This window comes from Pteropus alecto, unplaced genomic scaffold (assembly GCF_000325575.1).
Source record: "Pteropus alecto unplaced genomic scaffold, ASM32557v1 scaffold94, whole genome shotgun sequence".
Classification (NCBI taxonomy): Eukaryota; Metazoa; Chordata; class Mammalia; order Chiroptera; family Pteropodidae; genus Pteropus; species Pteropus alecto.
In genome coordinates, this window is record NW_006437736.1 from 5,534,501 (window position 1) to 5,558,478 (window position 23,978).

A 23,978-nucleotide genomic window follows, 5' to 3' on the forward strand; every position below is an offset into this window, starting at 1 on the left:
TGGGCGTGAAAACCCAGCGCAGGGAAACTCACAGTGCAGGAAGCACTGAAGCCCAAGCACAGAAGGCTGCGAGGGGAACAGGGGACACACACACACACACACACACACACACACACACACACACACACACAGAGGGGCACGAGATGCTTTACGCTCTAGCTTCAAACCAAGACAGGCTGTGCAAAGACCGGATTCACCTTAGATCACCCTGCCACCTAAAAATGGCGTGTCAGTAATTACGACCTGAGGTGCCCCCGATGGAGAAGGAAGGTGGGCCAGCAGGAAGTCTGCGGTCTGAGATCTTTTCATTTCTCTGCTGTTTCCATTTTCAGCTCAAGCGCCCCCGATAAGCCCCACTGATCACAAAGGCCCTGTGGTTACCAAACATTAAAGATACTCTGGATCCGAATTCGAGGCTCCCCACAACCCAACACCGGAGTCTGGATGGAAACAGGAAGAGGTGCCCGAGCCAGTCTTCTTTCTGCAGAAAAGGTCTACACTGCATCATTTGACTGCTGTTACAAGTGCAGAGAACCCTGAATTCAGGACTGCTGTTAGGTGTGCAGGGGCCACCTTCCGGTGTGAGGTGAAGGTCAGGAATGGCGGAGTTCCCAATGACTCTGGACTCTTCTGGTGACCTGCCATCCCGGGCCTCCCTGCTGTGGCCTCAGCCCTCTTGCTGTGGCTGCTGCTACGTGTCCAGGTCACATGCTGCTGCCCTTCCGGCCCACCCCACACACCCCGTTCTGAGACCAAATGGGAACGTTCCTTTACATCCTCCCTTTTATTCCCTTGGAATCATTTGCTGTGGTAGAGATCAATTTCAGATTTTTCAGAGCCACCTAACCTTCCAGGGGTGTGCTTCTCAAAATGAGGTCTGGGAATCGCCTGAATTAGAATCACCTGAGGGATCTTTTTTGTTAAATGGATTCCTAAGTCCCACCTCAAACCTGCTGAATTCCACCCAAAATCTGCATTTGGAGCAAGCTCTCTAGGTGAGTCATAAGCACATGAATATGTGAGATCCCCTAGCCTAGTACAGCAATTTGCAAGAAAATATCCAAGGGCAGGTTTAAAAGAAACACAAATTTCTAGACCTATCAGCCTACAAAAGTACCTTCCCTTAGTCCAGAGAGATAAGGTCTAGGGTGGGGCTTGGAATTTTAACTTCCCAGAGAGCATAGCACCCCTGGTCCATGGTCCCTGAGCTCCTGATATCCAGTCCATGTTTCCAAAGAAAATGGCCCCACTCGCTCCCCATCCTTTTTCTAACTGCCACTCATCCACATCTTAGCACCAAGGTGGCTTCCTTAGGAGAGGAAGCCTTCTGTGACCACCACCGCTACACCCCACCCCTCTGTGACCACCACCACTACACCCCACCCCTCCACCCCGCCAACACTAAATTTCCTGGCCACAGCCTCTCTCGACACCTGTCCTTCTCTTCTGTATAACTCACCACAATTTTTATCAAATATGTATCTGCTTGATTACTTATTTAATGTCTGATCCTCCACTAGACTGATAATAATCACTGACATATATTATCGACAACCTATAATGTCCCTGGACTGGGACCTCCACTGAGTCTCACCTGGGCACAGGGTAAAGCTCAGAAGACAGACCCACTGATTCCAGGTGGAAGCAAGTCCCACGGGTCAAGGCAAGAAATGTATTCTTCCTGACTGTATTCATTTTCCAGGGCTGCTGCAACAAAGTACCACAAATGCCGTGGCTTAACAACAGAAATTTATTCCCTCCTAATTCTAGAGGCTAGAAATCCGAAATCACGGTATTGGCAGGGCCATGCTCCCTTCAAAGCTTCTAGGGGAGGGTCCTTCCTTGCTTCGTCCAGCTTCTGGTGGCCCTTGGTCTCCCTTAGCATGTGGCAGCATCACTGTAATCTTTGCCTCCATCATTACATGGTCTTCCTGTGTATATTTCTCTGTCTCTTCTCTTATAAGGACACAGGTGACCTTGGATTAAGAGCCCACTCCACTCTAGTGTGACCTCATCTTAACTACTTACACCTCACGGACCCTATTTCCAAATAAGGTCACAGCTGAGGTTCTAGGGAGGATGCGAATTTTGAAAGGATACTATCCACTCAGTTCACTGACCAAGTAAAGGTTTATGAAACACACTTGCATTCAACAAAGGCTCAGAGCACTTAGCGGCTGAAGTACAGAACCATAACATAGCAGAACTACTGGTTAACCTCCAATATTGAGTCAGTTTCTCCCCACACCGTACCCCCTCCCTCGCTCCTTCCCCATGCCCTCCTCTCCCTTTAAAGCTAAAACCTGAGCACCACTGCAAGCCTCCCTTGCAGGTAGAAATGGCTATGACTCAATGAGATATGAGCAAAAGTAATGGCTGCCAGGTATATGCCCTCTACTGCACCTCTCCCCACTTCCCACTGGCAGGCTGCAGACGTGGAGGTGAGCCATCTTCAATGATACAAGTGGAGCCGTGCAACACAGTGGAAGGCGTGTAGGCCTCCAGCAGCGTGGAATCACTGCACCAGCCCTAAACTGCTTATCCGTGAAAAATATGTACTACACCCTCTTTTTAGGCTGTAGTGATTTGATACATGTGTCTTCCAACAACCGGAGGTAAATGGAATCAAAAAGTTCATGTCACCACTTTCTGTCCAAATAGGTTTTCCAAGCAGCCAAAAAAAAAAAAAAAGAAAGAAAGGAAGAAAAAAATTCCAAAGAAAACTACCTACTGTAAGAGTGCAAGCTGTCTTTTTAATTCGATTACAGATTTTTCACCTCTTGCTTTGTTATTCATCAGAAAAAAAAAAACGAATGCCCTTTAACAGCCTATGGTGACCCTGGGCCAAAAGCGTCTGTGATGCCCCATGGAAACCACACCTCCAGTGCCACAGGTATCTGGGTACATATGTCCCCAAGTGCATCTCTGGAATGAACATACCCACAGATGCTGTTTTATCTTTCAAGGTTTCCACAGCCAATTCTAAGGATCTTGTTTCGGTCACAAGATAAGTCTTAAAAGCTCTGACCTGAGCTCGTCAATCAAGGCATCGTGAACTTACAGGATGCCACACACCGGCTAGAAACTGCTGGCTGAGTTATTAGACTGATTGATATTTAGTCGCCGTTTCGCTTTTGCTAGATGGCTCCTCCAACACTCTGAACCCAAGTCCATTACCACTGGTACAGCTCAGCTTAAATCCTGGGTGATTTCTGTCCAGCACCCTATGCCGCATGTTGGCTAACAGCACCCCCAGTTTGCTTTGGGAACCATCCTCCTCTACTCTCAGGACAACTCTTGGACTGGGCATGTGACCCCAGCCATACCAATGAGATTCATTCGTTCATTCATTCATTCACTCACATATTTATTGAACACACACTGTTTTAGGAGCTGAGGATGTGACAATAAACAAAATATTAAAATACTTGCCCTCATGGAGTTTAGATACTAAAACTTTAGTGAAAACTGCTGGAAAAAGAAGTACTTTCTCTTTTCATTGAGTTTGCTGAGAGGGTGGGATGGAGGCTGAAACTGTTGGCAACCATCTTGCCACCACAAAGAGGGATAAAACATGAGAGACCAGATCCTAGAGTCCTTGGACCCTGTCATACTGACTTTGTCAGTTCCCTGCACCAAAGAATAGTCAGTCCCTTTTCTGCTTAAACTAAAGTGAATGGAGTTCTAGGGAGGGAGAGCTTGCATCTAAAAGATTCCTGACCAATACCTTAAGACTCCCTCCAAAAGGTATTTGAGGCAAGTTTGGAAATGCCAAGTAAAGACAGGTAACTTTTCTGAAAATGGCCCATCCTTGAACATTCCTCAGCCCCAGGCATTGTTTTTATGGCTCTTTCCATGGTGTCATTTCCAGTTAAAAAAAAAAACAAAACAAAACAAAAAAAAAACCCTCCAGTAACCTCCTGCAATGGAAGAACCTACTCACAGCCTCTCCCATAGTGCATTAAGACCCAAACCGCATCACAGCCCCCAAATAACCACACTCTAGATGGTTCCAGCCACCTCCTGCAACTCTTAAAAGTCCATGCAACTAGTGAGGGCTATAGGTAACATCCCCTTTGTCTCCCAAAGGGCTATGTCACCAGGGTTTTTCTCAAGGTGGTCGCTGGGTCCCAGTGCTTCAGATCACAGCTTTCACTCCCAGAACCCATGCTCCAGGGCACTGTGTGTACTTACTGTTAGAAGTGTCTGAACTAGACACACAGATAACCGGAGTTAGTTGACCACATCCTACTTAACAGGAAACCTAATAGCCAGCTATTTTAGACCCATTCTCACTTCCCCTCATCCGCTTGGACCGCAAGGCTAAGTTGACAGGGACTCTGGGTTTACATAAAAGAAAACATGGGGGGAGGAGCAGTAAGGACCCCAGCCTTCTTAGGGGAGATTATCAAGTGGGAGAAAAGCGCTCAGCTCGGCATTTGTATAGCAAACATTGCATTTTTCCTTAGTATGTATTTTGGGGTGATCCGGTGTGGGCTGGTGGAAGTTGTGGGGGTCAAAAGTTTCCCCAAAGCCACCCCCTGGGTGCTGCCACTGGTGTGGTTTACATCGTTTCATTCTGATATCAAGAACAAGAGATTTTCCATGATTGTTTCAAAGAAATGATACAAACGTCAGAGATTTATGTGTAAAAATATTTATCATGGCATTTTTAAAAAAAAAAAAAAAGAAAAGAAAATCTTGTTGTAAAGTGCTCGAGAAAAGAATCTAGAAATACATCCAGGCCTCCCCTCTAGAGGCGCAAGCAACACTGAGGTCACACGGGAAGCCTCCATCTGCTGTGCGTGTGCGCGCGCATGCGCGTGTGTGTGTACGCGTAACTATCGGCAGCATCTTTCACTTTTGGAAAAGGGAAAAGACAGTCATAGGTTGGATTTGGTTTTGTTTCTCTCACCTCCCCACCCTCGCTTCCTGTTCAGGGGAACCTGGTCCCCAAATCTGAGAACTTCATCAAGAGAGTTTCCCAGACAGGTTTCATTCCCAGGACATCAGCGCTCTGAGAGCGGCGCGAGGCGTGTAAAGAATCGCTCCACAGTGTCACGATACCTTGCATCTAAATTCTTTCCTCTCGCTGACTGAGGACCACTGGGTGCACAATGCCTCCTGGAGCCAGGATCATGTCTTACCAACTGTAGAGCCAATGTCCATTTTCCTCCTAGCTCAGGGATCAGCCCACTATACATTTTTCATCTCAATCACAGAAAAGAGGTTTTCACATAGACACCAGTCCCGTGATTTGCACACACCGAAATGAAATCTTAGTAGAGCGTCTGAAGTCCAACGGTCCTGTACCGGCTCTACCCGTACGGGCTGTGTGTCTTAGTCTGTTCTGGCTGCTATAACAAAATACCACAGACTGGGTGGCTTAAAAACAGGAATTGACTTCTCACAGTTCTGGAGGCTGGAAGTTCACGGTCAGGGTACCACTAAGGTCCGGTATGGGCCCTCTCCCTGGTTCATGGATGGCTGTTTTCTCATCCAGCTCATAAGCAAGTGTTCAATGCTCATTACCTATGCGCCTCCCAAGTTCCTACTTCCTATTCACACACTGGGGGTTAGGATTTCAATACACGATTTGATTTGGTGGGGGAGAACACGAGTATTTAGACCACAGCTCTGTGTTATCTTAAGTTCATTACAAAACTTCTGAGTCCCACCTAAAAATGAAGATGAGAAGAATGCCTCCCACACCAGGCAGCTGATTTAATGCAGGGAAAGGGTGCCCAAGAAGTAAACAATCAAGCCATATCTTTTAATTGAACTTCTACCCTGAGGATGAGGCTTCTTGGACATGATCTGAGATCGTGGAGGTGGCTTTACAGACAAGCAGTTGTCTATTGATGAGTTTTCCTCCACTGAAAGACCATTGATAAGGTACTTTGGGACAATGACAGAGGCTCCATTCTCTTCCCAGTGAAACTGCCCCCTACCCTCCTTGGCTCATTCAGTCATACGTAGAAGCATGTATTCGACAAACATTTATTGTATTGCAAATCTATAATAGGGCAGGTGCTGGGGACACAGCCTGTGTTTTCCAGAAGCCTATAATCCAGTATAGACCAAAAATCAAACAAGAGCATCCATGCCGAGACTGAGGTAGGCTCTGTTAGAAATCTAGACGACAGCTACATCTAACTGGCTCATAAATCAAACATTTTGATATGCTGCTGGTTGGAGCAGAAATGGATACAACCTTCCAGAAAACAACTTGGCCACATCTATCAAAAGCCTTCAACAGTTTACAACCTGTATATTCCCCTTCTGAAAATTTATTTCAGAGGAACATTAAGTAGCTCACACAAAGATTTATGTACAAAAAGGCATATCATGATAATTTTTTAAAAGGAAAAATCTTTTTCAAAATTGTTCAACAAGAATATGACTAAATTACAACCATATGATGACATACCCATATGACAGAATATTATGACAGCTATATGATGAAAGATAGTGCTGTTTTCAAAGAAAAGTAGGTGACATGAGAAAACACCCATGATCCAGTACGAAGTGGCAAAAGTGAGGTACTCTCACATATGCATGATGACTTCATGTTTATAAATATGCATATGCGTGAGAAAACAGGCTAGTGACTAGCCGTCCTTCCTCGGTGGCAGAGATCAGGGGTAACTTTTTTAGAAGTGGGTCTGGACCTGTTTTCAAAAATCTCTATGATACACCTGGATTAAGTTTGTAATCAGAAATAGAAATAAACACACACACACACACACACACACACGCACACAAACATTGCTTTACTTTGACATTGCTGGGGTCAGGGAGACAGTGAAGGAGCCAGTGGTGTCGCCAATCTTGCCACTTGATAAACTTATGCCAAAAATGTCAGCTCCTTTGAGACAGGGATTGTTGTCTGTTTTGTCCTCTGCTTTTTCCCTAGCACTTGGAATGATCCTGGCACACACGGTAGGCTTACTGCATAACTGAATGAATGACAGGAGTCCAGCTCAAATGTTCTTCATCTGTGAAGTTCCTTGACCTCCCCTAAACTAATTTGGCCTTTTTTTCAAGCTGCCCATAGCCGTTATTACAAAGCATAGCAGCTCACAATTATGGGTCTGTCACCACTTACTAAATTGCAAGTTATTTGAATCCAGGAAGTCTCATTTAGATTTGTCTCTGTAGTCAGATAAATGTTTGAGCAATCAATGTTTCAGTGATAGATGGGAGGGTGGAGAGAAGTCAGTCTGTTCATACTGTATTAATAGGAATTATTCACTTTGTGATTTACCTTTAACTGTAAATGTGTATCAGTTTTGAGAATCGTTAACAGAGCAAGATCTAAGTTGGGAGAAATAGTCTTGGAAATAATAAGCAGTAAACTGCAAAGTTGTTGGTGGTTTTAGCCTTAAAACACTTTCATTGAACAAAATTTTACTCAAAACCTCAAAATACAAGACAGGCAAGGAGCCACTCTGATAAGGGTGGGGTTTCTGGAACTCACCTTGACCTGAAGGTGTCAGCTCTGGACCCCTGGGGCTGGAAGGGGCAATGTCTACATTTGTTAGTAATACATGAGACAGTCCCCAGAAGGAAGTTGACCCCCACCAATGTCCTTCCTACTTAACTGCACCTCCACTTTCTGCGAGGGTCGCCGTGTTTGACAGCGAATCAAATACTCAGTGATGACGGCAAAGGCTTGGACGCCAAGAACTCAGTGCTTTTAGTCCATTGCTCATTTATTTCCCATGAAAATAAAGGAGGAATGTTGCTGTGACTTTCCAATGACGACATCCTTCGCTTTGCTAGAATCTCATTTCCAGGAAGGCACTTACTATCGGATCTGTATTTATTTTTAAAATCTCAATTTGCTTTTACAGCCACAGGAAACAAAGTCTGTATAAGCCTCAAAAGAATTCTCTCTTGAGTTCAGTAGGAAAGAGCCCTGAGCCACTCCCCTCCAGAATTAAAGGGATTATCCTAAAATGAGCAGGGCCACCATCACTAGTTAATATTTTTAAGCACGTAGATGTCTTTCATATGATGGCTCGCACTCTCCCAACAAAAGCTGTTTTATCACAAGTGACTAAAAGATTGCCTGTTCGGTTTCTGATTTCAAACCTACACTTCCATTTTTGAACAGTAAAATTATACAGAAAGCCCTACGTACTATAAACCCCTGACTCTTAAGGGATTCACTATCTAATTCTTCCATTTTCAAAATAATCTCCATTCTAATAGTAAGTGCTGCCCTTCATTAGACCTTCTAACCCCTAACCCCTAAATCCTTACAAGTTTGTAAGTGTGAATCTTGAATCTCCTGTAACTTGTATGGCCACACGCTTCCTCAAAAAAATGCTGCACCTTTACAATGACAATATATTATTTTTTGCTTTTAATTAAGCCTTTGGGAGAGTTCTCCCTGTGTGGTGTTGTTTTAATGGGGAAAAGGGAGAGTAAACGTGGTGAGATACCCCTGTGAAGAAACTGGCTCTAGCATATTTATCAACAGGTGTCAAATGCCGCAGGCTAGCAGAGGAAATGAAGGAGCCCTCAGTTTTGTACCAAGCACATGCCCCCCACCCATAAGTGATCTGAAAGCCGGAGGTGTCTTTTTATGGTGTCAAGAGCTCTATAATTCACCCATCCTCTCTCCCACAGCCCAAGAGTGAGGACCTCAAAGGAGGCGGCCTTTGATATGAAGATCACACAGGGCAGCATTTTTCAGGGGGAAAATGAGCTCCACACACAGTGCACAAGGTGAATCTCCTCCCGCCCAAAGCCTGACCCTTGGGTCCTTGTTCCCAGAAGGAAGCGGCTAACTTTGGTCCAGTCTACACTGCTCAACTCCAGGACAGTCCGCAGCTGCAACCTGACCCCCAGGCAGACCCATGAGCTCACAGAGAAGCGAGAAATTCTCCTCCCTGTAACTATTTACACTTTCCCCTTCTCCTGCCACTGCTTCCAGGGCCCTCAGAGGGTAAGGCCAGGGCATCATTAGCAACTGAGAGACTGAAACTTAACCTCCTAGGCCTATAATTTTGGCACAATCAGCGCAAACAGCAAGAGCTGTAAATCCCATCACAAAGTGCTTTTAAGCTATTTCTTATGCTGCACTTTAAACTTTCATGAAAAATCTTCTTACCTCCCATGAAATTATAATAATAGACGCTATTTCAAAATGGCCCCAAATTCATTTTGAGAGAGTTGAAAACGTCTGCTTTGCTAATGAAACAAGAAAGTTTGATTAAACTGAGCTTAAATTTCATCATCTGAAAAACAGTAGACCCTAAACTTTCTATAGCTCCCTAGTCCTGAGAATCAAATTCAAACTTCAGAGCATTCAGAGCCTTCCAGGTCCACAGCTGACCCACCCCTCACCCTGGAGCCCCCTAAGTTCCCAGACATCACTCCCCTGCCCACCTCACCCCGGCTCTGGCAGGCACCCTCACCCAGAATGCCTGACCTCCCCCTTCTCCCACCTCCCCTAGCAAATCTCTACTCACCCTTCAGGGCCCAGTGCAAACATCACCTCTCCCATGAAGTCTTCCTCAGTAACGCCCTCAAAATCAATCCGCACCCCCATCTGTCTTTGCAACCCTAATCACATTTAGCCCTATAAGACAGTTAATCACGTGTGCTTCTGTTCACCCCAGTAGAATGACGGTTCCTCGGGGCAGTCTTTGCACTCAAACGTTTGTGTTCCAACCATTTTAAACGAAATTTAAGCAATTCCCTGAACCCTTCTGAGCTTCCATCGCCCTCTCGAACAGTGACAGTGGCATTGATAACAGTTCCTCCCTGCAACAGAGTTTGCTAGGATCACAATAGGAGGTCAAGCTTCACATAGTGATTGATTAACCAGAAGACTTTGAAGATATCTTGGAGGCTTGAAATTACTTTAGCTATACTCATTTGATTCCACAACTAATCTCTCTAAACATCTATTTAACATCTCAAGTCCTAAGAGGGTCAATAGCCTTCCCAAAGGGTATAGCTTAAACTCTGGAATGAAAACACGCTCTTAAATAAAGGGGGAAGGAGCCAAAAAAAAAAAGCAAACATACAACCCCAAGCTGATACCTCAGAGCTACACTATCCAATATGACTATCCAGTCAGACGTGGCTACTGAGCACTTGATATGTGGCTAGTCTGGACCAAGATGTGTTGTAAATGTACACTATACACTAGATTTTGGAAAACTTAGCACAAAAAAAAGAAATGTAAACTCTCTCAGTAATTTTTAATATTGATTGACTATTAAAATGATAATATTTCAAATTAATTTCACCTGTTTGTTTTTTACTTTTTTTTTTCAAATTGGCTACTAGAAAATGTAAAGTTACACACGTAGCTGACAGTACATTTCGACTGGACAGCTGCCTTATGGGACTCTTGTTTTGGACCCTCCCATTCTGAGCTGAATGAGCAGGCCCCTTCCCAGGATACACTGGTCACTCTTGTGGTTACAGCCATAGAACCACATCTGTGACAGGCGTACATTTTTTGGCTGTGTTCACATCTAGCCATGGTGTTAAATAAGTTGTTCTTTGCTCCCTTACATGGCAGCTCACTCACTGTACAATCAAACTGAAAATCAAATCGGCAATGAAAGTGGCTGAAAATTCCATACCTGCCATCTCGATAAGGGAAATTTTCTGCTTGGATGCCAGTTACCATCAGTGTAGTCATTCTGTCCATAAATATTTATTGAGTGACTGACTACGACTGTAGTCTGAATGTTTGTGTCCCCCAAAAATTCATATGTTGAAAACCTAATATCCAAAGTGATGGTATTGAGAGGTAGGGTCTTTGAGAGGTGATTAGGTCACGAGGGTGGGGCCCTCAGGAATGAGATTAGTGCCCTTACAAAAAGGGGCCCAGAGAGCTCCCTCACCCCTTCGCCACATGGAGATACAACAAAACTCTGTGGCCCAGAAGAGGGCTCTAACCCAACCACGCTGGCACCCTGATCTCTGACTTCTGGCCTCCGGAATTGTGCGCAATAAATTTCCGTTGTTTATAAGCCACCCAGTCTGTGGTGTTTTGATGCAGCAACGAGAACTAAGATGACCACTAAGTACCAGGCTCTATTCTAGATGTTAAGATACTGCAGTAAACAAGACGTAGCCTGCGTTTAACGAGCCAATGTGCCAGAGTGTGTAACAACAGGAGCGTGCACACACCAACTACCACAGGATGCACAGGAAGGACATCTGTCCCCTTATTCCAACCAAGAGAAGATGAGGGAAAGTTTCACACAGGAGGTCTTGTATGCACTGGACTTTGATTTCAAGACACATGCAAACTGAAGAGAGAATGAGTGTCATCTGAACACAGATGACAGCACCGGCCCCAAGCGGGGGATGAGCTCACCCCAGGATAGAGTGTAAGGTAAGAAGAGAAGGGGCTATCACTGAATGCCCCACTTAAGAGTCTACAGCTGAGCTTAAGGCCCTTCTAAAATAATTACCTCTTGACTTAATTAGCTGAAACCAAGACCATGTGAACAGGGTATGGGGTATAATGGGGAGGTGAAGAGCTGGTCTTCAGTGTCAGTCAGACCTACCCGGGCTGGGATCCTGTTCCAACTTTCCAGTTCTGTGATCTTAAGCAAACTCCTTGACCTCTCTAAGCCTCAGTTTCCTTATCTGGACAATGGGACTGGCAAATGCTCACCTGACCACCTGACAAGGTTGTGGTGCAGATTAAACATGATGATCCAAGTACAGCAGTTGGTACATTGTCTGATACAGAGTAAGCACTCAGTAATTCATCATTCTGGTTAGCGCTATTTTTAGCAAAACATCAGAAAAATACTGAATCTAAAGAAGCATTCCCTATTGATATCTGGGCTGGATTATTCTTTATTGGCAGGGGGAGGGGGAGGCTGTTCCGTTCTTATAGGATGTTTCACAGCATCCTGGCCTCTACTGACTAGATGCCAGCAGGACCCCCTCCCTAGGTGTGACGACCAAATTGTCTTCAGACATTGCCAAATGTCCCCTACAGGGGGGAAGAGAAGGGAGCAAAATGGTCCCCAGTTGAGAACCACTGTTCACTTGGAAGAATGAGTTCTTAAAAAGATACTTTCAACTTGTACAGAGCCATGGGTATTGACAGACTTCCCACCATCCCTCCATTAAGTATCAAGTTCGGCAGAGACTGTCTCTAAGCAGGGGAGGGGCGGAGCAGGGAAAAGTATCAGCTCCATCCTTGGCCTCCTGTTGAAGAACCCTGGGCCCAACCCAAATCAGCATTACAGTCTTTTAACTAAATTTCAGTACCCGCTCTGGTGACCGATGGGCGGAAATGGACCTCAGCCCACGGTATGAATGTCACCCATCAGAGGGAGTGCCACCAGATTGGCGGTTAGGAGTGGGAGGGGGTCTGGCCTCTGTGCAAGAAGAGCCCCTCAGGTCCTCCTCCACACACAACGGGCCCGAATGTGGAGACACAGGCCAGCCGATCCTGTCCCGAGCAACACTAAGAGTCACACTAAGCCACCAAGCCACTGCTCACAGTAGGGCTGCCATTATACAGCTGCTATTTTGCTGAACCACCTTTTCGTCCTCTTAGAGTTCAGCCTCAGAAACGGCACTGACAGGTGCCCCATGTTGTTTTGTTATTCAAGCGTCACTTTTTAAAGCTAATGGGGACTGAGGGGTAAGGGTAATTACGTGTATAACTGGGGGAGGGGGGAGGGGCAATGGCCCTTGCATTCAGCATGAAACCACAAGGCTCGTTTTTCACCAAGTAAACTCTGCGTTGGCAAAACACTCAGTTTTGGCCTTGGCCAGGAAGTGTGCCAGCACCACAGGCAGACGGTTGGGCACGGAAGGAAGATGTTCATAGGAGTCTAGAAGCCAGACTCTCACAGAATAGGGCACACGTAAGAAACTGATAAACATTTGCTCAGGTTTCAAGCAGAATAAAATACAACAGCACTTTGTAAACATGAAGATTACAATCTTAGAATGAGAGACCACAATTATATTTATCATAACAACGATATGTGTATACTGTTTCTGCAACCATTTCCAATGCATTTTCACATCTAGTTTCTCGATTAGTCCTCGCCACCACATCAGAGAAGTAATATTACTGCCTTCGCTTGTCATGTGAGGGAACCAAATTTCTGAGTCTGTGACTTTCACTCCGTCACTTATTCGGTCAATTTTTAAGCCCCTAGAATGTGCCGGGCATTTGACCAAGTCACGGGGTATAACTAGGTACTATGGCAGATGCTGCTTAAGCGTGGAGAGTCTTGAGCTATTTCTCAAGGAGGAGCATTATTGGCAGCTGGGCAGGATGGCTCTTTGCTGGGCAGAAAGATCTTATCCTTTGCAGAATATCTAGCATCCTTGGTTCTGCCCACTAAATTGATGTCATCAATCCTTAAAACAACCAAGAGCATCCCTACACATTTCTAAATACGTTTATCTGTGGTGGGGGTGGGGAGGGGCGGGGAGAACCCCCAGTTGAGAGCCCCTACTAGACATCCAGAGCAACAAGTCTTAAGTCAGACAGCTATGGTTTCATTCTAGTTCCAGCAATTCCTCTCCCATGTGACCTTAGACAAGTGACATTATTATCTATGCCTCAGTTCCCACCGCCACCCCCAGCTCTCCCCCATCAACCATGTAAACTGGTAATAATAACCCTTACAAGATTCTTGTGAGGAATAATATATATTAAACACCTGACCCATGTCAACTTTCAATGAAAAATTCCCAATAAATATCTGTATTATTTCATCAGTTCATCTCCTGTACATCCTCATCTGCTTGGACCTTTAAAGCCATCTTCTCAGGGAGCCCTCTCTATCCACCCCTCACTGCTTGCATTTCACAGCCTTCTTTGCTTTATTTTTTCTCTGTAGCACTTGTCACCTTCAAACATACTCTATATTTTAAACATGCGTTTGTTTATTGTGTCTCCTCCAGTCGAATGTACCACGAGGACACAGATTTTTGTCTGTTTTGGTCTCTGCTGTCTTTAACACCCAGAACAGAGCCTAACTCGTAAAAAACATTCAACAAAAATATCTTGAACGAGGTCGAATGGATATAGCAGACAGCCAAGGCCTGAAAGCTGACCTCTGGACTGCAAATTCTGTGCTCTTTTCACTATGGCGAATGACCACATATAATGATATTAAAGGTAAACTATGTCGACCATTAAGAAACATAAAGTGTTACATTGCCACACTACCTGAGAGGGGCCTTTAGGTTGTCCCTCTTCTGGGAAACTTTGAAGTTAACAGCTGCTAACAGAAACCCAGTCACCAGCCCATTTCACTTGAGTTGCCTTTGCAGGGTTTTTTCCCAAAGCTTTTAAGATAATCACTCAAGCCAGAGAGTGATACCGGCTTAAACACTTACATTATGCCCTGGTTTCCTTATCTCTATCCACATCTGCCTGAGTTAGAACTGAACTCCAGTGATATTGGAAATACCTACCCAAGCTATTTACCTAAAGCCGAACTCTGACTCTCCAGTGCTAGAACTAGCACCTGGTTAATACTGCACTTTTACCACAGTAACCATGGCAGGTCTGACAGTCACCAGTTACATCCATGACAAGACGTGGGGTCCCAAAGTCTCGTGGGCACTCCACCACAAGGGGGCCTAGGAAGGACACATCAGGCCTTCCATTTTTATTCAACCTAAAAAAAGAAGTTGAACTAATGTTAAAAATATAAATTAATGTTAAATATGAATTCATACAAACAACCCCATCTAACCTGTCATATCGAGTTACATGCCACTTAGGAAACTAGGTATCCTAAAGGCGATGGCAAGCCACAGTAAAGGGACTAGAGCAGCCACCTCCACAGTCCCACTACTCTGAGCATGTTTCAAGGGATCACCATTTATAATCGAATCATAAATAGATTTACAGATTATATTACCTACTTTCATGTAAACTCTTCCTAACAAAACAGAATAGAAGCTTAGAGAGATCCTCGTACCACAGCTTGGAGATAATACTCACAATGCATGCACAAAAGAAAACGGTATTCCTCTCTCTCTCTGAAGCTTCATATGCCACATCACAAGGTAGAAAAGGATGACAGAATCAGAGTTGACAAGGAGTCAGCTAACAGAGTTGTCCAGACAAAAAGGAACATGCGGCTTTACAGTCACTTAGTGTTAGAAAGTAGAAATATCCTTAATCCTAGATATTTAGCTAACGGTAGTAATATGTATAAATTATCTATAAACGAAATATGTTGGTGATGACAGTTCAGTGGGTGGGGTAAGTATTGTGGACGTTTGCTCGTCATCAAATCCACCCCTTTTCTAGAAGGCCTTTCTATACTGCCGAGGCTAGTGATTTAAAAGCTGTATTTCCCTAGTTTCCTTGAAGCTGGGGTTTTGGATATGAATATGGTTCCCCCAAACAGAAGCACTCACTCAAGATTTAGGAAGCAGACATGAGCGAGAGGCCATCTTCCTGCCTTCTGGGATGTTTGCTGCTGGCGAAAGTGGCGATGGGGACATAAGGGTTTTTGTGTAACGCATTACGGGGTCCGCTCTCCAGCTTCCTGGATACTGAGTGGCAGCTGCAGTGGGGAAGCATCCAGTTCTGGAATCAGGATTTCTGATCCACGGTGCTGCGTCATCAGTTTGTTCTTGGACTCAGGAGTTCAAGGATGGTCTCAGAGGTAGCAGAACCCCTGGCGGGTCAGTTTTGAGCACCCATGCAAAAATATATCTGTTTCTAAATGATTGCATATACTACTATTAACTGGGACTCCCTCCTGAAGGCCCAGCCGAGAGCCCTAACCCGCCAATTTTATAAGCACCAGATGCCCTCCATTAAATACCTTTCTGCTTTAAATACCTAGGCTGCTTTCCAGTGTCTGCTCTGAACCCTGACTGCATCCTAGCAGACCAGAAGCAAAGAGGTTTGGGGGACAAATGGAATAAACCACACAAGAAGCTGTTTGAACACGAGAGGCCAACCTGCCTCATACCCTGGGCTCTGTGCATATTGGAGAGCGGAAGAGGTGTCTCTGACAATCACTTACAGTCATGCGCTGCGTAAGGATGTTTTAGTCAATGACGGACCCCATATGGGATGGTGGTCTCATAAGATTATAAAGGAGCTGAAAAATTCCTATTCCCCTAGTGACCTGATAGTCATTTTAACACTGTAGTTTGATGCATTATACACGCGTTTGTGGTGATGCTGGTGCACACAAACCTACTGTGCTGCCAGTCTTATTAAAGTATCCACGTGCAATTCTGTGCAGTACATAATACTTGACAAAGGTAATAAATGACTATGCTACTGGTTTGTGTATTTACTATACTATATATACCTTTTATCATTTTAGAGTATACTCTTTCTACTCATAAAGTGTTTGCTGTAAAACAGTGTGCCCTGTTATAATGTTTACTGTGTTTCTTGATTGCATCATTTTCTCTTGTGCTTGATCTCATGTTGTCTTATAAATTTAATGTAGCCTAAGCGTATGGTGTTTAAAAAGTCTAAAGCGGTATATAGTGATGTCCTAGGCCTTTGCATGCACTCACCACTCACTCACTGACTCACCCAGAGCAACTTCCGGTCCTGCAGGCTCCACTCATGGTAAGTACCCTAAACAGGTGGACCATTTTTATCTTGTATATTGTATTTTTACTGTGCCTTTTCTATGTTTAGATATGTTTAGACACACAAATACCACTGTGTTACAACTGCCTACAGTATTCAGTACAGTAACATGCTTACAGGTTTATAGCCTAGAAGCAACAAGCTGTACCATCCAGATTTGTATAAGTGTATTCTATGATGTTCACAAACGGACAAAATCACCTAAAGACACATTTCTCAGAACACATCCTTAAGGGCTAAGCAGAACAGGCTGTATTTACTCTTTAAATGTTTCCTAAACACCTCTGGGCCAAGCTTAGAGGTGGAATGGATCCCCTGCTGAATCAAAAGAGGAAGAAGTACAAATAAATAAACAACCACAGTACATTTCTAAAAGGGCTACTGAAGAGAAATGCTAAGGGCAATGAGAGCTCAGTAGCCTAGAAAGAAACCAAAATCCACACTGGTGATACTTTCTCCTAGAAATTTCTCTATTTCTATTTGAACTTCCAGAGTCAAGCCCCAAGTTAAATAACTTACTTCCCCACCCTTCCCATTCTAACTCTTACCAACCTGCCTCATCAGCTAATCAAAGAAAGATATTAACTGCAAGCCTTAAGGCTCCGAAAATAGGTGCAAATTTCCCAGGCAGAGCAGAAAAGACTTAATGGCCTGCATGCTGGCCAAGGCTTTAGGAAGCAGGTAATCATGGCTAACCCCGTACTTCCAGGCCCTCAGCTGGAGCCTGCAAGAGTGCCTTTTTCATCACCTCACCATGATTATGGACAAAAAGTGCTTTCGCAATTTACACAGGTGCTACTTTATGTGCCACTAAGGAGGAAAAAGGCTGTCTATCAAAAGACAGCACAGTACTAAGATGCCATCATACGACACAGTCAAATTTCATCAGCACGAGAGTGTAAAAAAAAAAAATGAGTCTTAGAATCAATAAAATACAATAATTCCTGGAGTTAGGAAGTGGGGAGACCCCACACCAGGTCTTCCACTCCCAAATCAATGCATTCAATCTCTATATTTTTTCTGAGTGTCTACATTAAGTCAGGACTATGCGCAGTTGTTTTTATTCATGAATGCCAGGGATTGCACCCTGAGTATTTTGTTTAAGAATTTCCCAACACAAGCTCAGTTAAAACTTTTCTCAAATCTCTTTCTCTGGATATGTAGAGATAAACCTGGAGAATAGGGGTGGTCTAGTTCTGGAGGGGCTGGCACAGGGGAAACAGGATTTACATAGTGACCCCTTTACCAAAGTACACTAAACAAAGAAGTGCAAGCAAGTAAGTGGCTCTGTCACTTCTACCCCTGTCCCATGCCCCCTCCACAGAGTCCCCTGCTCAAATGCCTCCAGGGTTTCCCATGCCATCGCCAGTCAAGATCAAGGCCAAGGCCCACACAATTTCCACCTCATAATCTGTCTGCTCCCTCCTTCAGCTCCAGACACTCAGATCTGCTAGCCTTGCAAGTTGCCACCTCAGGGATGGGACTGGTGCAGCTCTCTGTCTGGAACATTCTGCCTAGGACAGATACATGGCCACTCCTTCACTTCCTGCAGGTGTCTGCTGTCCAATGTCACCTTATCAATGAGATTCCCTAATTACCTCTATTAAATTGCAACCCCTGCCTCTCAAATCCCTCTATCCATCTTCCCTGCTTTGATTTTCTCTCTTCACATCATCTGACACACCATATATTTCACTTCTGCATTTGCTTAGTCTGGCTACCCCACTGAAATGTAAGTTCCGTGAGGGCAGAAATGTATATGTTGTATCCTCAAGGCCTAGAACAATATCAGGCACAGAACCAAAGAGACAGAGACAGAGAAAGAAAGAGCGACTCTGCTCTTAAGTTTTGATTAATCACATTGGCCTTAAGATGTATCAAATTACAAATTCCAGGAATTTTTGCTGGACAGATCAGATTATTCAATGATCTCATAAGGGGGAAGAACTGCTCCCCCCTTTATTTGTGATAAAGATGGGGTCTCAAAATTCAAGAGAAGAAAAACTAAAAAGAGAAAATGAGTAAGCAAAACAACTTCCAGGTTTTCTCAGAATCTGAATTTATAAGCAGCCAGCCAGCAATGACTTTCGAGAGAGCCTTTTTCACTTACCCTCTCCAGATTAAGAGGTTTGTCCTTCTGGATTTAAGAAGGGAAAGGGTAGTGCCTGCACTTGTAAACCTTTGCCTGTTTTTAAATGGCTGTGCTAAGAGAGCTGACCCTGAGAAAAATGACTTTTCAACCAGATTCTTATAAACAGAAACCAGCTCTGCTGGAGGATGGATTCCTTCACCCCATGCCCCACAGAAATTCCCCAACAACTCTTTCTCTGGTGCCAGATCACCACTTTTTTTTTTATTTTACAGAAAGCTATGAAATGAGGACTCCTCAACAGTAGCTACAGCTGCCACAGGAAATTGCCTGAGTGTATCTCTCTCATCTGAATGCAGCAGTGAAAATGCTCCATTGAGGCCCAAACGCTTAAACCACCAAGGGGATACCCCATCCTGGAAATGGCTTATTCATCAGTTACTTAATGCTGTTTTCAAGATTCATAACCGTCTGATATTGAGACCCTCCTGACACCTTTTCAAAGGAAATTTCAGGTAGCTAACATAAAAACAGCCCCTGTGAACTGGTATGACGTCAAACTCATTTCACATATAAGCAAAAAGATTTTTAAATTTAAACTTAAATGTGTAGCAAAAAAAAAAAAGCACGATGGGACTAACATCTTGAAAAGGTGAGGGGTGGAGGTATGTGCAAGTCTATAAATTGAAAATGTTGTGGTTAAATTTTCTGTCTTTAAGTTAATAACTAGTCACCATAATAATATATTTTTGTAAAATACATATTATCAAACAGGATGCGAAATGCATGATGTGATCTCAACTATTTTTATATAATAGAAAAAAGTACCAGTTGCTTCAGGGTGGTAGAATAAGAAATGATTATTTCTCTTCTGTACTTCCTAAATTTTCTAAAATGAGCACATACTATGTTTATAATTAGATTAAAATTAGAACGCAAAAGCCTTTTACATTCAATCTAATCAAGTAAAACTTCAAAGGGTTGACCCAAGAAGTCTTTAAATAAAGGGTATAATCTTTCAATACATTCAACCAAAGTAAAGAAATCCCAGGCCACAGTGAAAGTAAACATATTGCAAACTGGAAAAAAAAAAAATGAAATGAGAGGAAGAAAATGAGAGAAAAAGGCTTTCTCCTCCTCAGGCTTCTCTTCTATGAACAGGAGCTTTCAAACAAAACCACAACCCTAACAATCCTACAGAGTAACACAAAAGGAAGGTTAAGAGGAGTGGTCTTCACACCCTGGGGGCACAAATGCAGCCTGGGGACCTCTTGGCTCTGCCTTTCAGGACAAGGCTGCGTCAAAGCCCCCGCCATGTGGGGTCGGTATGCAGACACCTTAATGGACCAAAGCACCTTTACAGGATGCATTCACTTAGAGACTCAAGCGCGTGCAGAAACCACAGGCATATGGTTACATCCTTACCGACTTCAAGAGCAGTTCGTGCCACAGGAGGGTCCGTCCTTCGGATGGGTTTCTTCAGATTAGTGGGCTAAAACAAGGCGAGGCTTCCCAGGTACCCAGGATGCTGAGTAGTGCCCAGGCTGCCTCACACCTTGGGGCAGCACAATCGAGGTCATAAGGAATACTCCAGTCTAGTGCATTATGAGCTTGGACCAAACCATGTCTCAAGGGATCTCAGAGATCAGGAAGGCAGGGAAGTGTCCCCACCAGACAGAGCCAGACTCACTGATCAGGCATGCGTGGCAAGGCCTGACACAACCTTCCTGAAAACCAGAGAAGCTAGTCTTCTAGAGTTTAGACACTGTATGCATTCATCCAGCGAATATTTTATTGAGAACCTACTACGTGCCAGGCACTGTGCAACATAACGGGATTTGAATGGCACCTAAAACCTGGGCCCTGCCCTAAAATATATTCTTAACAAATACTATTAACTCAGAGTGTCAAAGATCTAAAGAAACTGCCTCACTGACTCAGAAATCCCACTTCTGCAAAAAAGCAAATTAAATCAATTACTCAAGTGTACAATGCATTAGAAAGTACAAAAGACAATGGTCCCCAGATTGGAATCAGAGGAAAAGACAGCTTCCCCCGCCCCCTCACCTCCCATCCCCAGCTGTCTCTTTTTATTCTTCCTCTCCCACCTCACACACTCCAGGTATTTTCTAGCCACCAATGAAGCCAGGAATTCATTTCTTTTGCAGTATTTCTTTTCTATCTCAGTTCTAGGTATTTGGAACTCCTGCCAGAGGGCTCCAAATTTTTAGCAACACAATCTGTGCCATGCTGTGGTCCCTTTTGCCTCTCCCAGGGTGAACTGGAGAGCCAGGCTAAAGGATCGGCTATCGTTACCCTAAATCCTATGGAGAAGCAAAGATTGGCTAACTTTTAAAAGAAATTCGAAGCAACAGGAACGAGATTTAGCATCAGCCACCATCGACAATGCAGTTTTTAAAAATGAGAGAAAAAAAGAAAATAATTAGTATGGATTTCAAAGCATATTTTATGTCCCATATTATAATAAACCACTGATAGGGAATTTTTGTGGAATTATAAATAATTCAAAATAAGGAAGCCCTTTCAATTAAACTATTTGCAGTTCTACATTCAACAGAATGTACTGAAAGTAGCATTTGCTAGAGACAAATATCAGGAAAAAAAATATCAGGAGAGCACACTCAAATAGATGTGCATAATAAACAAATGCCTTTTCTTGGGAGGAAATGGGACCAGGAGAGGAAGCAAAGGCTGAGAGAAGAGGATCAAGGACAGAGGATCCTTATTAGGACAGCCTTAGAAAAGATTCTGACTCTGGTCTCAAAAGACTAGACTGAAAAGGGCTAACGCCACTTTCAAGTCAACTTAATATTCTAACTGGAGCTGGAAAGTTTAGCAAAGTGCCAATTACAAGTTGGAAGTTTCGTCCTGGTATCTCTGGCTAGAAACTTACTTCCTAATTCTCACACTGGAAAAAAAAAAAAAAAGCACGAGATGCATGAACACCATGGATAGTAGCAGTAGTATCAGTATTTCACTGGACAGCTAACAGGTACAGAGAAGTTGAAGTGCATTCCTACTGGAGGCTGAGGTGTATCTCTGATCCAGGAATTCCTGCAGAGAATTACCTGGCATGTTGCGTCCTGGCAAAACTTTAAATGACCTAAACACATCTCTAGTCTCCACCAAAGCATTTAGCCCTTTGTTTAAACTGTTTGAGCACCAATGTATCTGCACACCACCCAATCCCCTGACCCTCTGGGGTGGAGTCAAGCCTGGTCTCCAGGGTGCCACTGTCTGTCTGGTCCTGCCCGCTGGAACCACTGCCCGGCTGCCAGAATGCAAGCGAGGTCCATTTTTAAATCCCCTTAGAAGTTTCACCACCACCGGTTTGGGTGAGGTGACAAACACCGCTGTAGTTTGCTGACTTGAAACTAAAAATACCCAACTGCAAACAAAAGCCATCTTTTACAAGGTGGGCTCGGATGTCCCGAGGTTACAAGTGGTAGTGTCAGACTGTATCCTTGGCAGCGTGGCCGCCTGAATAACTGCTCCTCGAGTGGGGCAGAGGGCCATTCTGTCCTCGCGCTGTCAAGGAATCTCGCAGCCGGCAGCCTGCCTATTTGATGGAAAGAACAGCTTTATTCCTCTGCCATCCACCCAAACGCACGCTACATGAAAAGGGCCTACGTCGGCCGAAAGTGTTCAGATAGATACACACTGAAAGAAGGCGGGAGGCAAAAAAAAAAAAAAAAAAAAAAACCAGTAACCTCGTTTCCCTGGAAGGAAACGTCTTTCCAGCTCCCTCTTCCTAGCAATTACAAAAGCAAATGATTGCCGTGACTATACTGAGAAAGGCAACTCGGAGGCGTAAAAAATGGGTTTCGGAGCCACTGTGGCCCAGGCGGGGCCTGCTGGGGGCAAGGGGACGCCCGAGGCAGGACGGGGAGACAGCGTTACCCGCGAAGCCTGCTCGGAAGATTCTACCTGTTGGGCTTCAGAGTCGAGCGACGAACCGCCGGCTGCGACGCTCCAGGGCGCCGATCCCTCCCGGGGTCCCAAACTTTCCTTTGCGCCCTTTAGAAAGGACGAGCCTCGGCTCTCCCCCAGTTCGGACTTCAGATGTGAACGTGTCTAAAGCCACCGGGGGCGGGGGGAAGGGGACTCATTCCCACACGGCCCGGGAGACTCCGGGTGCTGGCAACCCAGAAGTGGGGGATGCAACCTGACGGTCAGCCCAAGGCAGGTCCCGGCCGAAGTTTCCTCCAAAACTGCGGTGGCCAAGGCGTGACCCAGGAGTTCTGAGTCGCCCAGCGCAGGGTCGGGGCTGGAGGTGGGGGAGAGGATGGAGCAGGCCCAACCGCACCAGCCGCAAGGTCAATGCGGAGCCGGACCCTGGGGGCAAACAGCCAGCGCCAGGCCCCTTCCCCAGCCTGGTGGAGGGGTAACGCCGGGCACCCAACCTCTTCCCACACCTGCTCGGCGCGGCGCGGTGCGGAGCCCGGGACACGTGGGAGCATAGCTCCGGGCTCCGGACCTCGCCGGGGCGCGTATCCTTCGGCCCCAGCCCCTCACCCAGAAAGGGGCAGCGCACCCGCAGCAGGACGGCGCCTCTTTCACCCAAGGGCTTCGGCTAGAGCGGGGAGGGAGTTTCGTTCTGCCTCTAGCCCCCAGCAGCTTCCCACAACCTCCACCTCTCCCTGTTACCTCGCAGACGGACAGACAAGAGACACAAAGAAAAAAAAAAAAAAAAAACTACCGCCCCTCCCGGTCCCATCCTCCAGCCTGGTGCCAGGAGGAAGCAGAGCAGAGAGCACATCTTCCCTCCTGCTCCCCATCCCGACTCGGTGACCCGGGCAGACCCGGGCAGCAAGGAGCCCCGAGGTGGCCGAGGGAGAAGAGGTAAGGGTGGAAGAGGCAGAAACCAGGCGGAGCGAGCGAGCGAGAGCGCGAGAGAGAAGAAAATATTCAACAAAACCACGCTAACGCGCCCCCTACCTGGGTGCAACATACTTTGGAAATAGAAGATGACCAGGATAAAGGATCCCAAGCAAGTGGCCAGCACCATCCGGCAAATTCTGTTCATCCTCATCACTTCCAGTAGCGCCGGCTTCATGGCTTTGTCCTGCCTGCGAGAACCCGGCTATCCGGGAGGCGCGCCCGGGGCGCAGGAGCCGGGACCCCGCGGCGCGGCGCGGCGCGGAGCGGAGCCCAGGAGGCGTAGGGCAGGACTAGGCAGGGCTCGTGAGGAGGATCGGGCTGGCTTCGCGGCCGCTCTCGGAGCCCTCCAGCCCCGGGCAGGGGTGTGTAAGACGCCGGAGAGGCTCT

At 45.4% G+C, this 23,978-nt stretch overlaps 1 protein-coding gene across 3 annotated transcripts in view; it reads right to left on the minus strand.

The window, feature by feature from the left end:
- Positions 1 to 23,978, minus strand: part of CHST11 (carbohydrate sulfotransferase 11) — a 248,251-nt gene extending 224,273 nt beyond the window's left edge. The window contains exon 1 of one of the 3 annotated variants that reach the window (XM_006914525.2): positions 23,649 to 23,978. In XM_006914525.2, coding sequence (XP_006914587.1) covers positions 23,649 to 23,766 — 118 coding nt within the window. In that variant the 5' untranslated portion in view covers positions 23,767 to 23,978. Of the gene's footprint in view, positions 1 to 20,114; positions 20,472 to 23,648 lie in introns of those variants that run through there. The other 2 variants (XM_015591432.2, XM_025048716.1) reach the window with 2 other exon arrangements.